We start from the raw sequence: 17,309 nt of genomic DNA, 5'->3' as shown, positions 1-17,309 counted from the left end.
AGGTACAATGGGCTGCCAGCACTCTCGAGCCTTCACGCTGTGTCTCGGAAACGCGAGAACGTTCTAGTTTGTTTCCTCGGTTTCTTGGGTCGATAATCAGCTTCAGCAGCTAAAGAAACTGCACCCAGAGAAGCTCGTCACTTACGGTGACAGTAAAAGCTACAGATCGCGGGAGGCGATTTTACGGTATTTCATAATGGGTTTGTTTGGTTTGACTTCCAAATTAGGACTGAATTGAGTTTGAACTTTTCAAAATGACGCATCGACTTGAATTTTGAGACACTGTTCTCAAGTCTATACGTAGCCTCTGGTGTTAGCCTGACTCAGTTGGTAGCACTCTCGCCTCTGAGTTAATTAAATAATTATTATAACTGATAAAGCCATTAATAGTTGTTGTTAATAATAAGGGCATTAAGAACTCACTGCCAGAGCTGGGATTGAAGTGAGGAGCATCAATGTAATGAAGAGGAAACTTGATGATTCATGTGGGAGAATGGAATAGAAGGGTAGGAGGGCGGTAGGGGCGGGGGGTATAAATACCAGCACAGATTAGTTGAGTTGAATAGCTCGTTCCATTGGTCCTACGTTTTCTGTGATTACACTACACTGTCACTACACTACACTTTACAGTAAACCCCATGTAGCATTTTGAGACACGCTCTCGACGTGAAAGGTGCTCTATCAAATGCAAGGATTATTACTGTTTGTTATGATTAATGCTTCTCTTTCTCTCGTCACTGAAGGGGTTCGATTTTGCACAGTTCACTGGCCACATGTTTGTGGGAGTTGCCTTGGTCCTTCTGGTTTCCTTCCCTTTCCTGAGACTGTTGTATTGGAACAAAAAGCTGTACAACAAGGAGCCGAGCGAGATTGTAGGTGAGTAATTCAACACTGTTTTTATGCCTTGTACTGTTACAGTTTTAATAATAATAATAATCCTTGCATTTGATATAGCGTCTTATCACGTCATTATCCGTGCTTTCTGTCACCCTCCCACCCTTACCATTCCCGTCTCCACCCCTCCTGATCCCAACTGCCAGCTCGGGTGCAGATCCCTGACTGTCCAGCGCTTTGGGATATCTTCCTGACGTGAAAGGCGCTATACAAATGTAATTTGTTGTTTGTTGTTGCTGTTGATTGAGTGATCAAACATTTTCCACGACTGTTTGTGGGACACTGCTGTCCGCAATTGGCTGCCGCGTTTTGCCCACAAAATATACAATCAATTCACTTTACAGTATATTCTGTGAAGCGCTTTGAGACGTCTCAATGACGTGATAAGACGCTATATCAAATACAAGGATTATTATATGACTGAATCGTTGCTGCCTCCAAGGAATTACATAGAGTAATAATAATAATAATAATCCTTGCATTTGATACAGCGCCTTATCACGTTATCGAGACATCTCAAAGCGTGGATTGAAGTGACCAATTTATTATTGGTTTATTTTTTCGGGAATCAAACCCAGGTCTCTCGCCTGCGAGACGAGTGCTTTAACCACTGAGCTACAGGACTCCAAGTAATATGGGTTGGAAGCATATATATTTATATTTCACACGAGGCCCCCATCTCTCCTTTTCCCTTCCTCCCCTACAACCCCCTATTCCCTTCTCCTTCATGTATGCATATGAAAGGACGTACATATGAAATGAAAATGCTGTGCTCCACCTCAGTAAGTTAAGGTGCCATGCATTAAAGTAATATTGACCTATATAATTGCTAGCGGTTCCGGGGGCAACTTTCAAAATAAATCTCCAATGTAAGCAACAATAGCTATTTCACGAACGGTTGCTATTATTATTAATCAGCCAGAGGCATCTCGGTAAATTGTATTTACAGAAAGTAATTTGGTGAGTTGATGGGTGAACGCAGGGAATCTCTTAAATACCATTAGTTTCCTCTTCCCTCTCAGGGTGTATCATTTAATTTTGTGGATGATATTAGATTCCGGTTGAAATTGCTCTTTGTCCTACAAGTTTTGTATGCCAGCCTGGCTCAGTTGGTAGCTCTCTCGCTTCTGAATCAGAAGGTTGTGGGTTTGAGTCCCACCTCAAGACTTTGAGCTCCTGTAGTCGAGGCTGATGTGTGAGACGATAAAATTGTCTGCAGATGTTAAAGGTTTCCTGGCACAATTTGAACGCAGAAGGGAGATTCTCCCAGTGTCCTGGCCAACAATTCACCAAATAAAATTGGTTGTTCCCTTCATGGCTGTTGCTGGACATTGCACTATTCTGAATACTAGGAGCACTGAGCTAGGAGCACTACATGTGAGATTGTTCAGCTCAGTTTTAGTCTGACAGCTATACCGGTGTGTAATCTTCAGTCCTGCATCTTGTAACTTGCCGCATGTTACAGTGACCTCACCGTGATTTCAATGGTGCCTTTTAGCTCACAGTCAAACTGACCTCATTTTGATCCACTGAAAATCAGCACAGAAATCCACCTCGTCTTAGCTTTAATGTATAACCAATCTGTCTTAAGACCACAACAATATGTAGCACAGAAGCCCCATTGCGCGTGTGCAGGGTCTCTGAAAGCTATTCAAATGGGAGAACGTCCCAAAGCGCTTCACAGGATATACTGTGAAACGTGGTTACTGTGTGCTTTGTAGGTGAATACAACTGGTATACTTCCCCTATCTCCTCCGTGCCACCATCAATGGCCGTGCCTTCATCACTATGCTCCTAGCCTCCAGAGCTCCCTGCCTCAATCCTCTACCTCCCCCTCTTTATCTATCTTTATATCCCACCTGAAGAACCATCTCTTGGACCAGTTCTTTGGTCACTTGCCTCTGACTCTGTTCCCTTGCCTGGCACACAACCACAGGGACAGGGCTCTGAGATGCTTTCCTACATGAAGGCACGGTATAAATGCAAGTTGGTGCTGTTGTTCTTCGAGTGTCTTTTTAACGGGTTTGAGTGCAGCCTCTATCACACAGTGCGTTCAGTGCAGGTTCCCAGGAGCAGTCAGGCGTTGCTAGGATGTGGCTTTGTGTCCTGTGAATCACGCAGCTCGACAGCTGAGAGGTTTACTCTAATACAATTTCTGATGGAAAGCCGACGTGAGAATAGGGTTCAACCGATCTCGTTGCAGAGACATCAGGGGTCAGTCATCATCAGAGGGGGCTGGCAGGCAATACAACAGAACCGAACGATAGACTTCTGTCCACGTTTGACCAAGGAGAGGCAGATAATAATAATAATAATAACCCTTCCATTTGATATAGAATCATAGAATATTATGATTTGAGATTTGAGACTTCTTGAAGATGTGATGAGGCACTATATCAATTGCAAGGATTATTATTATTACAGCACACAAGGAGGCCATTCGGTCCATTTTGCTCGTGCCGCTTCTTTGGAAGAGCTATCCAACTAGTCCCACTCCTCCCGCTCTTGCCACATAGCCTTGCAAATCTTTCCTCTATCCAAGTACCTTTTTGAGTACCTATAGCACCTTGTCATGCCTTCGAGACGTCCCAAAGCGCTTCAAAGAATACACTGAAAAGTAAATTGACTAGATGTTCTGGGCGAAACTAGGACTCTTCAGTCTTAAGAGAAAATGATTCAGAGGGGACCTTCCAGACGTCTTTAAAATGTTAAATAGGATTGAAACAGTAAACCCAGAACAATATCTAGGATGCATCAAAACAGTAGAACAAGAAGACACAGATATGGACCGACTATGTATGCGTCACAGATATGGGGCTGAATTGGTTAAATCTGGTGTCAGTTTTTACATGGGGCCCAGCTGTTGGTGACGGGCTAAGTTTTGCTGTTTGTTGCTCCCAAATCCTGACAGAAAAACAAATGGGGAAAAGGTGATTGTTTTCTTGCTGCTCTCCAAACGCCAGCCAATTCAATCAGCAGCAATCATTGGGGTTGCATATCCCCACCCCATCTGCTGCTACACGACTTTCCTCTTCCTCTGGTTCCTGGATAAGGTGCTATATCAAATGCAAGGATTATTATTATTATTATAATTATAATTATTATTAGTTAATCACATACTGCAACTTTTAGCTATTTTACAGCTTTCTGCTTTGCAAGTTAAACACTCGGCCTAATAAAGCACTGCTCTGTCTTTTGAGCACTCGTTTCCCCACTTTATGCTCAGTCCCCTTGTCTTTACTTATTGCTCTGACTCTCAATCTCTTTCCCCAGAACTGAAGCACGAGATTCACGTGTGGCGATTGACTGCCCAGCGCATTAACCCCGCCAGCCGAGAGGAGACTGCAGTGAAATGTCTCCTGATGCAAAAGGTTCTCACACTGGAGAGTGTGCTCAGGAAAAAACTCAGGACGTTCCAAAGGTACGTTATTACAATGATAATAATCCTTGCATTTGACATAGCATCTAATGTTGTTGAGACGTCTCAAAGCGCTTCAAAGAATATACTGTAAAGCGAATTGACTGTATGTTTTGTGGGTGAAATGCGGCAGCCAATCCCCACTGGCAGCCGTGGATTGAGTGACCAAATTATTATTATTTTTAAAAAAAGGGATTATTACACCCAGAAAGCGATCCACCGATCGATTTCAACCGGGTTCCTACTTACTGTTAAACAGGTAAACAGAGATGTGTGGAGTAAGGAAACTTGCCCAAGGTTTCGCCCTGCCCGGGAATCGAACCTGGGTTCTCTGACTTGCAAGGAGAGTGCTCTAACCAATACACTACAGGACTCCATTGTGCCGATCACCATCCTGCCACGTCTGCTCAATGTTTAAGCTTTGCTTTAGAAACGAGCTGGAAGCCTAAGCCTGTATAAGGCTCAGTCAACAACGTTCACGTGCTATTCCCGTTGGGACGCTTCTTAATCTACTCAACCCACCGACCTGAAATTAAATTTCAGATGATTTATCGACACCATAATTTGCATTTAAATACTACCGACTTTATGCTTTGCTACTCCGTATCCTATCTGGTTCTTTCGCATTCCACTGAGATCCCCAGTGTCTGGGTCTGGGGCCACTCCACAGTTTGAACTTCATGTTCACTGATTTTCTTTTTAATTGAATCTGTGAAGGTTTGTGCATTTTCTTGTCCCAAGATACAAGGAAGGTTAAACGGTGCCTTGCCACTGTCTGTATGTACATATACAAATGTACGGACACACATACACACACGCATCCAGACATATAAACACACATACACACATGCACACAGTTTTTTTGGGGTAACACATATGGAAACCCATCACCGTGCTTAAGAATATCCATATCAAACTGATAATTCCATGCATCCCACCTACACATGGAAATCCCAGAGATATTTATTGGAATGGATTGTGCAGTCTCTCTCTGGAGGGATTCATCCAGCTTACCTAATTCTGAAGAGTATTAAGGTTGGCAGGAGAAAAGGCTTGAGGACCCCAGGGTATACGTTGGGGGTAAGTGCTGGAGTCTAACCAGCTAAAACCGCACAGTTTGCCATTGATATCACTGTCTGGTAATCTTTCCCGCTGCTTGTCCAGCTCGGACCATCTTACCCGTTAGGGCTTTGGCTTGCAGGGTTAACAGGAACTGAGTGGGAGGATTCCCTGCCCCCACTGCCCTTCCAATTCCCACCGATGAGCCAGGCTGGGCTGTGCTGCCATCAGCCGTGCCCTGGAATACTGCGGACCCACCTGGCTCAGGATCTGGTCTAATAAGTCCGCCACAATTCTGACATTCTGTGGCCTAACATGTTATGTTGGAGCCAGTTCAGCACAAAGTAAATCCCGCTTACCTCCTCCCCCAAATAGGGTAGTCACTAGTTGGTCATTTGACATCCGACAAGCACGGGTTTGAGCCCAAACGCACACACCATCGTACATTATATTTTCCTTTGGTGGAGAGTGTATTTGCTGTCCAGGGGCAAAACGGTGAAAAGCGGGAACCAGGGAACAGATCCGAATTAAAGCAGGGAATATTAAACTCTAAAACTACACCCATGTTACTCAAATCGTCTCACTGAGTATTCTCAAGTCTGGAACAAGCTTAATGTTGGAGACTGCACCTTCTGACTGTTCAGGGCACAGCGTTTGAGTGAAAGGCTGAGCCGCCTGTGAAAACAGCCAATACCACTTGACAGTAGTTACTGTAAATTGATCTTATAATAATCCTTGCATTTGATATAGCGCTGTTCACATCTTCTAGACGTCCCAAAGCGCTTCACAGAATATACTGTAAAGTGAATTCACTGTATATTTGTGGTCGAAACGCAGTAGCGGACATCAGTGTCCCACAAACAGTCACGGATTAAGTGACCAAATTATTATTATTTATTATTTTATTTCTTGAGGGATTATTATCAGACGTGTGGAGTAAGGAAACTTTCCCAAGGTTTCGCCCTGCCGGGAAGTGAACCCGGGTCTCTTGCTTGCAAGACGAGTGCTCTAAATTTGAATTTCTCCCAGTGTCCTGGCCATCAATTTCCTCACTTCATGGGTGTTTTGGGGGCAGGCCCCTGCATTCACCTACAAATACACAGTCACTACAGTTTGCAGTAAACCCTGTGAAGGGCTTTGAGGTGTTTTGAGAATGGAATAAGATGCTATATCGATTGCAAGGATTATTTTGCACAATCATTACATTTAATAGAAATTACTGTAAAGCGTTTTGAGACATTTTGATGCAAGGAATATTATTATTATATTGTCAATACAATAAACTGCTGAAAAAGTGCTTTCTTCAGTCATAAAGGCAACACTTGGATAGTCCCGCTACAGTTTACAATATTTGATATAATATTTTCTATTTTAGGCAAATTTCTCAAGATGACAAAAACTGGGAAAGCAACATTCAGGAACTGCAGAAAACAGTAAGAGATTTTTCTTCTCACGTATTTTTCTCCTCCTTTCCCCCTTCCACAGTGTCCTAGTCAGCAACCTCCCGATTAAAACTGGTCATTAATTTTATTGCTGGTTTGTGGCACATTACTCTTCAACCTTCCCCTTTTCCCTTGCGTCCAACCCCACCACTGTGTAGCGCTCCGAGACACTATCGTACGTGAAAGGTGCCATATTGTTACTGGAGTTTAAAGACCAAAAGCCACTGTGTAGATGCCATTGTGAAAAGTGCGTGGCTAGCTTCCCGCAGCTAGGGTCCCCTACCCTTTATAGCTTTTTTGGCACTAACAGGAGCTGAGAAGACTAAATCCCTGCCTTCGGTGACCTGTCTTCTCCTCCATCATCTCCTTTACCATCAACAGTGATGGAGCCGAGGTCACACCTGCCTTGGAGTTCTCTACGGTTATGAAAAGTGGAAAGAATTAACAATTTTCAGCGTGGGCTAGTTGTTTCGTTCGGCGAGTTAGCTTAACTTTCCGGCATTAGGTAAATAGGATGTTCCACCAGGGAGAGAGTGCGCATTCCGTTCCAACAACCTATCTCTGGGATTTCCACGTGTAGGTGGGAGGCCTGGAATCCTCTGCTTGGTTTGGATACTCTGAAACACGGTGATGGGTTTCCGCACGCGTCAGACACAACGGGTGACCACCCCCCAAAATTTAAAACAATTTCTGTTGATGATGTGGGGAGAAAAAAAAAAGGAAGCAAGCGGGATGTTCAGAGGCATTAGAGAGCGGGGTGAACACCCACCCATACACACACACAAGATTAGTTTAGATGAAGAAATGCCCTTAAACCTATCCAATCTCACCTCTCCAGAACACCCACACTCCCATTTCCCCCATCACTGCATTAAGCTGCTTTTTAAATGAGTCCCAATGACCTGACGTCAAACACCTTTCCTGGCGACCTGTTCGAGTCGCTGATTACGCTCAGCGTAAAGACCTCACAATTACAATTGCGCTCAATTGTGTCACCAGTGTTGCAGTGGGCGACAGGAGAATGAGCATTTAAAAGGTAATGCGATTTGTTAGTTATAACATAAAGTAAATTAGCTGCTTATTGAAAGAGTTTTTTTTGTTGTAGCGCGTATCCAGCTCTGAAAGGAAAGAGATAAGAGAGAGAGAAAGAGAGAAAGAGAGCAGGATTTTTTTAATATCTTAACTTGTAGGACAGGGAATGAAAATGTACTCTCTGGACCGCAGGTTTTCATTCAAATGTTATCACCCAAATAATATAGGGAGGGGGAAATAACGACAATAATAATAAATCCTTGCATTTATTAACGTGTCTTTTCACATCATGTCTCTTCACAGAAATTTAGTCAGGTGTAGTCACCTCTCTTGTCTTGCCCCCTCTTTGCTCACTGTCAAATCACACCTGAAGACTTTCCTCGTTGACCGTGCCTTCGGTCACCTCCCCTCCCTCTCTGATTCGGTGTCAAACCACACCGAGGTCTTAAGCACTTTGAGACACTATCCACGTGAGGGACGCTGAACAGATTCAAACCGATGTTGTCACTGATTACTTGTAGTCAAACACGTCAATGAATCGGACGCAGCGGTGCCCCACAAACAGCCACAAAGCGAGTGACCAATTTTTTTTATCTGGGGATATTGTCGGCCAGGACACCGAGAGAAACTCCCTTCTCCTTTCGAATCGCGCCGCGGCATCTTTAACATCCAACTGAGCCGTCCGACAGGACCTCAGTTTAGTGTCTCATCCTCACCAAATCCTCCCCAACACTGCAATGGAGTATCAGCCTAGACTGTGAGCTCAAAGTCCCGACATGGGGAAGCTGGGGGTGGGAGAGTGCCACTGACTAAGGTACATGATCCCCCTTTTAAACAACTGTTGATTATATCTTTGCAGCACAGGATAATGGACAAGAGCCTCCTGGTGAAATGTTCAACCGTTTTAGGATTTGTTATCTTCATGTTCTTTCTCAACTCATTTGTTCCTGGCATTCACCTAGACCTTGGTAAGAGAGGCTTCGAGCACATTGCACTCACCTCGAGCACTCACACTTGCGGTTATGATGATTTACAAAGAATGTACAGGATGGAAAAAGCAGTCCGTGCTGATGCTGATATCCACACAAGTCTTCACCCACTCCTTATTCCCTCCAACACCTTTCTTTCTTATGTTCCTATAGCTTTCTTTTAGGAAATAGCACTATGGGATATAATACAGAAGTAGTTTGGGACTTATGTGCATGAGACCGCCAGGAAGGTGGGAGGCGAACTAGATGGACCTTGGTCTTTTTTGTCTAGCATTCCCTATGTTCTTATGTTATTCCCCTCTCCCTCGTGGAGCTCTAGCTTCCTCTTGAACGTATCTACTGAGTCCTGTGGCTTATTGGTTAGACCTCTCGTCTCGCAAAAAAAAGGACCCCAGTTCGATTCTGGACGGGGTGAAATGTTAGGCAAAGTTGCTTACTCCGTGCGCCTCTATTTACCGAGCAGTAAGTGGGAACCTGGTTGTTAATTGATTGACAGATCCCTTTCCGGGGATAATAATCCCTCAAAATTTTTTAAAAAATTGTTTGTGGGATACTGCTGTGCGCAATTGGCTGCCGTGTCAATTCACTTTACAGTATATTCTGTGAAGCATTTTGAGATGTCTCAATGACTTGATAAGGTGCTATATCAAATGAAAGGATTATTATTATCTACACTATTTGATGTATATTTAACTATCTGCAGGAAAACAGTGAAATGCCATTAGTAGACTTGAGACTTGGTTTCCGGATATTGCCGGCCTTTGTTATGCCTTTCTTTCCCTCTCTCTCTGCCTATCTGCTGACATTGTCTTGAGTTCCATGGGGTTACAGTGCTAATTGGGATTGTTCCTCTACTGCTATAAGACTTGCCTTGAGATTACCTGTGAGCTGACACCGTGCGTTTCCTCCCCATTGAAATCCTGTGGACGGTGGCTGCCACCTCTGTGGCCGTTCAAAAAAATATTTCTTGCAGGAAAATGATACCACTGAGAGGGATGAGGAAGAGATAATAAAAATAATAATAATAATAATCCTTGCATTTGATATAGCGCCTTATCACGTCATTGAGACGTCTCAAAATGCTTCGCAGAATATACTTCACAGTGAATTCAGGACTCTAATAGACTTTGATAGTATGTTAGATTACGCTACCTGTACACGCACATACACACTCTGGGCTGAATATCATCTCTTTATGCTCGAAACTTTCTACGATTCTTTATTCTACCAGAATATAAATCCCGCTATGAGTCACTCAAGCGCAGGGTTTAATTATCCATCACCGCGATACAGTTACCTGATGAATTGTGTTCAGTTTAATTTATGGTTGATCCATTTAAACTGCAATTCCATTTCATTATGTGATCGACTTGATTTAAAGGGGCAATTATTGTATTAACATAATTTAATATTTTTACACCATGTAACTTTTTTTTAATGAAGTGATGTGATACGAGGCAAGCTGCCTCCTGCATAGATTATTTCGAGGAAAATTAGGACTCAGCAATGACAAGACTGTGATTCATTACTGATACCGATGCTACAGTTAAGGGGATCATAAGATCATAGACTAAGATTTATAGAGAAAATAAGGAGAAGCTGTTTCCACTGGGGTACCCAGAGGACACAGATTTAAGATAATTGGCAAAAGAATCAGAGGGGAGATCAGGAGAATTTTTTTACCCAGGAATTCATTGCCTGAAAGGGTGGTGGAAGCAGATTCGACAGTAGCTTTCCAAAGGGAATTGGATATGTACTTGAACAGGAAAAAATTGCAGGGCTATGGGGTAAGAGTGGGGGAGTGGGTCTTGTTGGTAGCTCTTTCAAAGAGCTGGCGCAGGCACAAGGGGCAAAATGGCCTCCTTCTGTGCTGTAATATTCATTGATTCTGTGAAGAAGGCCCTTAGAACTGTAGAACCAATGAAACATTACTGTCTGTCCTTAAACTCAGGCCCATTTTACCTATTCAGGCAGACATTAAAGATCCCAAAGCATGAGTCAAAGAGAAGGGAGTTTCTGTCACCCCTATCTGGCTGTTTTTGGGGACATTGCTGTGCCCCAATTGGCTGACACGTTTGCCCACAAAATACAGTTACTCCATTTTGCAGTGATTCCTGTGAAGCGCTTTGGGACATCCTTCCAAAATTAAATGTATCAAATGTAAGGATTATTATTATTACGGCACAGAAAACAGGCATTTGGCCCATCGTGTCTGTGCCAGCGCCTTTAAAGAGCAATCCTTTCCTGCCAGTTTACCGACCTTGAGATACCCTTCAGGGGCATCAAGGTCACTTCCTGCTTTGCACATACACAGCAAAAAGGGAGTGATATAGGTCATGATCTGCTGACCTAGAAGTCAACCATTTCCACCCAAAATTGCCAGTGAATGGGATCCACACTAGAACTGCTTGTTATGAAGAAGCGCATTATAGTAGGGGATGCATTAGAGCATAAAAAATGGAGGAGTCAACTTGTACACTTCAAGGTCCAGCAAATAACAACTTGCATTTATATGCCACCCTTCATGTAGGTTAGAATCTTGGATTGCTGCACAATGACGTGTTTTGATGTCTAACAATGGTGAAGGGATGGGTGAAGTCACCAGAGGTGTGGTTGAAGGGATAGGTCTTCAAGTGGGATTTAACGATAGACAAAGAGGGGTTGAGACAGAGGGATTGAGTTTGAATTGTGTTTGGTTTAATTAATGGTTGATCCCATTGATCCACCTTTGAACAGTGAGTGACCAAATTATCTGGAGGGATTCTAGTCAGGAGAAACTCCTCCATTCTCTTTCCAGATGGTGTCACAGGATTCCATCTGAACAGGCGGACGGGGAGCATAGTTTAACAAGAACAACAACAACAAATTGCATTTGTGCAGCGTCTTTCACACTGGGAGGGCGTCTCAAGGCCCTGGACAATCAGAGATTTGGACTTGAGTAGGCTGTTGGGATCAGGAGGGGTAGAGGGCTGGGAGGGTAGGGGTAAGAGGGTGACCGAACGTGCAGTCAAAGAGGAGGGTCTTGAGACGGGTCGGACGGTGAGCTTCAAGTCCCGATGTGCGGGTTGAACCCACTTCCTTCTGGCTCAGAGGCGAGAGTGCTGCTCACTGAGCCGGGCTGGCATTTCCTTCAGTCCGTCAATAAATCTGCTCTGAAATAACGCTCATTTTTTTGCCTCGGGTGAGCGAGAGGACGGGCGATTTTCTGATTGGAGGTCTTATCAGGACCTTTTCTGAAAGGAAGATAAATATCACGGCAACTCTTTAAGCCATTATTCACTGTGGTTTTATAAGGTTTACAGGAAAAGGAACAGTGTTGTGGTTTGGCGATAACATTGTGGCGCATTACACCATTAGAAACGTGAATATTTTAACACAAGATTCTGCAGTTTTGACATTTGATGAAATAATTTTTCCTTTGCAATAACCCCAACTCTTGATCAGTCACCATGATTACTATTGATTTGGAAATACCTCTGCTAGAGCTCTTTAATTTGTTTCTGACACTGAGTGACTTTTGATAAATTGTGTGTCATGCAACGATAATTCATCTGAAACGTGGAGGGAAAAAGCATTTTTTGCAGGTTTTTGAGAGTGGTTTTAAGAGCAGTGTTAACTCAATGACTGTCGCTCCTGAGCTGGAGTTTATTTACCTTACGACTCGTACATTCATTTGGTCACTCAATCCAGTGGGACACTGCAGTGCGCAATTGGCTGCCACATTTCGCCCACAAATCCACAGTCAATTCACTTTACACACTTTGAGACATCTCAAAGATGTGATAAGACGCTATATCAAATACAAGGATTATTAAGTGCTGCGAAACTCTAGCCCATGTGAAGGGGACTATGTAAATGCAAGTTGCTGTTGTGACACCGAAACCAATTCAATGACATAATAATTCTTATATTTGATATAGAGTCTTTCACATCAGAAGGATATCTTTGTCCTTGTGTTTCGCCCACAAAATCCACAGTCAATTCACTTTACAGTATATTCTGTGAAGCGCTTTGAGATGTCCCGAAGATATGATAAGGCATTTTATCAAATGCAAGGTATTCTTTTATCACATCTTACTGCAACATTCAGCCTCAGACACAGGCGTGCTACCAACAGAGCCAAGTGACATGCATTGCTGAATTATTCCTGGCTTTATTTAATAAAGAAACTGGGATTGGGAAAACTCCTGCCCTTCTCCTCTTACCACCAGACCCACCCCCACTCCTCCCCAACCAGTCTCCCCATTGTGCTTCTGTAAAACCTGCTTTTAATTTGCGTCAAACAGGGTGGATTGCGATGCTGGGTGCAATGTGGCTCCTGGTGCTGGCTGACATCCATGACTTTGAGATAATATTGCACAGGGTGGAATGGGCAACACTTCTCTTCTTCGCAGCCCTCTTCGTGCTGATGGAGGTAAGTCACGTTTATGAGAGGCTACTCATTGTTGCGAGTAAGCCCTCAACATTAAAAGTGAGCCATAAGCTACTCATTAGACACCAAGTCTACAACGTACAACATGTCCTCTGTGGTCAGTGAGTCAGTGATTAGGGGAGGACAGGTTTGCAGGGCTCTGTGGAGAGAGCGGGGGAGTGGGATTGAATTGGATAGCTCTTTTCAAAGAGCCGGCACAGACACGATGGGCCGAATGGCCTCCTTCTGTGCTGTATAATTCTATGATTCTGTGATTAATTTGTTTTTCTCTGACACATGCAGAAACCCCTCACCGTGCTTATGTATCCAAACTGAACTGCGAATTCCAGGCATCCCACCTGCACATGGAAATCCCAGAGACAGGTTGTTGGAATGGAATGCACTCTCTCTCCCTGGAGAGACACGTCCTGTTTACCTAATTCCAGACAATATTAAGTGCAGGTTGGCAAGAACCAAGGCTTGGAGATCCCAAAGTGTGCGTTGGGGTAACTGCTGGAGGCTAACCAGCTAAATCCACAAAACTTGCCATTGAGAGCACTATCTGGCAAGCTTTCCTGCTACTTGTCCAGCTAGGACCACCTTACCTGTTAGAACTTTGGCTTGCAGGGTTAGCAGGAGCTGAGTGGGAGGATTCCCTGCCCCCAGTGACTATAATTAACAAAGGAGCATAGAGGGAGATTCAGAGGTATTTGTGTTACACAGAGAGTTGTTGGGGTGTGGAATGTTCTACCAGGTCAAGGCAGGATCTGTATGAGCTTTCAAAGAGAAGTGGGTGCTGTGTTGATTCACTTATTCAAAGGAAAGAAGAAAAACTGGCTAAACATTTAATAATAATAGAATAATAATCCTTGCATTTAGTATAGCGCTTGGGAGCGCGTCTCAAAGCGCTTCATGGGATATGCAAGCGAGAGACCGGAGTTCAATTCCAGGCAGAGGGCGAAACCTTGGGCAAGTTTCCTTACTCCACACAGAGCCTAATAATAATCCCTCCAAAACCAAAAACAATAATAAATTGGTCATTTTCAATCTATGACTGTTTGTGGGACATTGCTGTGCGCAATTGGCTGCCGCGTTCGCCCACAAATATACAGTCAATTCACTTTACAGTGTGTTCTGTGAAGCGCTTTGGGACGTCCTCCCGACGTGAAAAGCGCTATATCAAATGCAAGGATTATTATTATTATTATATTGCAAAGTGTAGTGACTGTAATAATTGTGGGAGGAAGTGGTGGCTAGTTTTGCACTTAGCAATGTCCCACACACAGCCAGTCAAATGAATGACCACATTTTGTTGAAAGTCCCTTTTTCATTCCATCTTTTTTCTAACCTTATTAATCTAAAGCTCGGCAGAGCGATGCGGAGGTTTGAAGCAAGGAGGCGAAAAGTCCATTTTGACTTCAAATTTAAGTGGATGCAGAATCGAGGAAACTTCTTAAATTCAGTCCTTCCTATCAACAAAATGATCGAACCATAAAATCTTACAGCACAGAAGAAGGCCATTCGGCCCATCGAGACCTGAGCTTTCTCTTTGAAAGAGCTTCCAACTAGTCCCACTTCCCTGCTCTTATGTCATAGCCTTGTAAATAGCTTTCTGTTATGTTTTTAATATAGTGTTATACGACATTTCAATGTGATGAGGCTCTGCATCAATCCAAGGATTATTATGATTATAATATTACTCACTGACTGAGTTGCTACCTCAATTTCCTTTTTTTTGTTCCATTTATAACCCAGGCACTGGCGAATCTGCATTTGATTGACTACATTGGAGAGCAGACGGCCACCTTGATAAAGGTAACTGATAACAATGAGAGGAACTGCCTATTTTCTGAATGTCTGACTTCCTGAATACAGATAATAATAACTCTTTCTCTTGATGTAGTTCTTTATCACATCGTTGAAATGTCTCAAGGCACTTCACAGAGTTTCGCTGCAAAGTGTAGTGGCTGTGTGTCTGTGGGTGCAATGGAGGCATGTCAGCCTGCCTCAGTTGGAGGTTATTCTCGCCTCTGAGTCAGAGGGTGTGCGTTCGTGCCCCATGTCAGGAGTTTGAGCTTATTGTCTGACAGGGCTGAGGGAACCCTACATTATCGGAGATGCTGTTGATTGTGATGAGATTAAAACCAAGATCCCATCTATCTGTTCAGTGGATGTTAAAGATCCCACGGCACGTTTTGTAAAGAGAAGGAAGTTTCTCCCGGTGTCCTGGCCAGCCATCCCCCAAGTAAAATTGGTCCTTCACATCACGGCTGTTTTTACTGCGCGCACATTAGTTGTCACGTTTGCCTACAACATACACAGTCACTATACTTTACAGCAAAATCCCGTAAAGCACCTTGAGATGTCTCAATGACGCGATGAGGCGCTATGTCAAATGCAAGAATTATTATTATAATTAAATAAAAAATAATAATAATAATCATAATTTGGTTATTTAAACCACGACTGTTTATATTATATTATATCAAATGCATTGACTATTATTATTACTCAGTCGAGAGCTGAGCACAGCCACAGCGGGCTCCTGTGTTACGGTTTCTTATTGAGAGTTAACCTGCAGATCAAATGTCTCCACATGTTACCATTTGATCCTCCCAAACCTAATGCTCATTTCTTTCACCTCCAGTCTGTTCCAGAAGACCAACGTCTCACAGTGGCTATTATTCTAGTTGTCTGGATCTCTGCCCTTGCCTCTTCCCTGATAGATAACATTCCTTTCACGGCCACAATGGTAAGTCCTTTGAAGAGATGTTATCTTTTCTTGAAAAAAATCATGGGTCTCAGGAAAGCTTAGGGAAAAAAACGAAGCTAAGTTGCTAAGTTACGGATCCAACCTTCCGGTGTTGAACCTCAGTCTTTCCTTCTTTGTTACCAAGACAACTTTCCGACAATTTGTTCACTTCAGTGTTCATTGCTGGAGGTTCTGACGTTTACCTTTTCCCCCCTCTAAAGATTCTCTCCTTGTGTGGAATTTAATCGAATTCGCCTTCGTTTGCTTCCAAATCTTAATAAAGAAAGAAAAATTTTAGACTTTTACGGTGCTTTGAACATCTCAATGCATTTCCCAGTAATTAGTTTGCAGTGGCAGTTTTTATAGGCAAAAGAGGCAGCCATTTTGCACCGCAAAGTCCTGTAAATAGCCATGAGGTTGCCACTGAAGACTTTTGTTTTGGTCAGCCAGGTGTCTGACACATGCGGAAACCCATCACTGTGCTTAACATTACCCAGAGCATCTCACCTACACATGGAGACTCCAGAGATAGTTTGTTGGAGTGGAATGCGCTCTCTCTCCCTGGAGGGACATCCTGCTTACCTAATTCTATAAAAGTACTAGGGACAGGTTGGCAAGAGCCAAGGTTTGGGGACCCCAGAGTGTTTGGGGTAACTGCTGGAGTCTAACCAGCTAAAACCACATAGCTTTGCCATTTAGAGCACTATCTGGCCAAGCTTCCCCACTGCTTGACCAGTTAGGACAACCTTCCTGTTAGGGCTTTGATTTGCAGCGTTAACAGGAGCTGAGTGAGATGATTCCCTGCCCACAGTGACTGGTTGCCCTTCTAGGTCCTGCTGATGAACCAGGCTGTGCTGTCATCAGCAGGGCCCTGGAACCGCAAACCCACTTGGCTCAGAAACCTGACTCAGGGTTCAGTTCCAAGGAAACACCCACCCACCCCCTTACCTCACTCCCAAGAAGGCTAGTCACTGGATCCTGAGTTGAATGCCCATTTTACTTGGGGGATCGTTAGCCTGGAAACTGGGAGAAACTTCCTTCTCTTTTGGAATAGGAATCTTTAACGTCTACCTGACCAGGCAGACGGGACCTTGGTTTAATGTCTCAACTGAATGATGACACCTATATTACAGGGCTTCCCCCATCACTGCACTGGAGTGTTAGCCGGAACTGTGGGCTCAAAGTCACTGATGGAAAGATGATGGACATGTAGAGCTTAGTGCGGGAGAGGTTACAGGATAGGATAGGAAAGATTGCACACTGCAAGTTGACATCGTTTTCAAGAAAATATAAAATGAAATATTGTTTTCTT

The 17,309-nt window shown here is 43.6% G+C and overlaps 1 protein-coding gene across 1 annotated transcript in view; it reads left to right on the top strand.

Moving 5' to 3' along the window:
- Positions 1-17,309, top strand: part of oca2 (oculocutaneous albinism II) — a 105,288-nt gene that overhangs the window by 52,885 nt on the left and 35,094 nt on the right. Inside the window, exons 14-20 of the mRNA XM_042334433.1 lie at positions 744-876; positions 4,168-4,315; positions 6,747-6,804; positions 8,705-8,813; positions 13,121-13,248; positions 15,001-15,060; positions 15,893-15,997. Of these exons, the coding sequence (XP_042190367.1) occupies positions 744-876; positions 4,168-4,315; positions 6,747-6,804; positions 8,705-8,813; positions 13,121-13,248; positions 15,001-15,060; positions 15,893-15,997 (741 nt within the window). The remainder of the gene's footprint in view (positions 1-743; positions 877-4,167; positions 4,316-6,746; positions 6,805-8,704; positions 8,814-13,120; positions 13,249-15,000; positions 15,061-15,892; positions 15,998-17,309) is intronic.

The sequence above is a fragment of the Callorhinchus milii genome, unplaced genomic scaffold (genome assembly GCF_018977255.1).
Source record: "Callorhinchus milii isolate IMCB2004 unplaced genomic scaffold, IMCB_Cmil_1.0 Scaffold4, whole genome shotgun sequence".
Lineage (NCBI taxonomy): Eukaryota > Metazoa > Chordata > Chondrichthyes > Chimaeriformes > Callorhinchidae > Callorhinchus > Callorhinchus milii.
The sequence above is the reverse complement of the archived record's forward strand: the minus strand, read 5'-3'. Positions and strand labels throughout refer to the sequence as shown.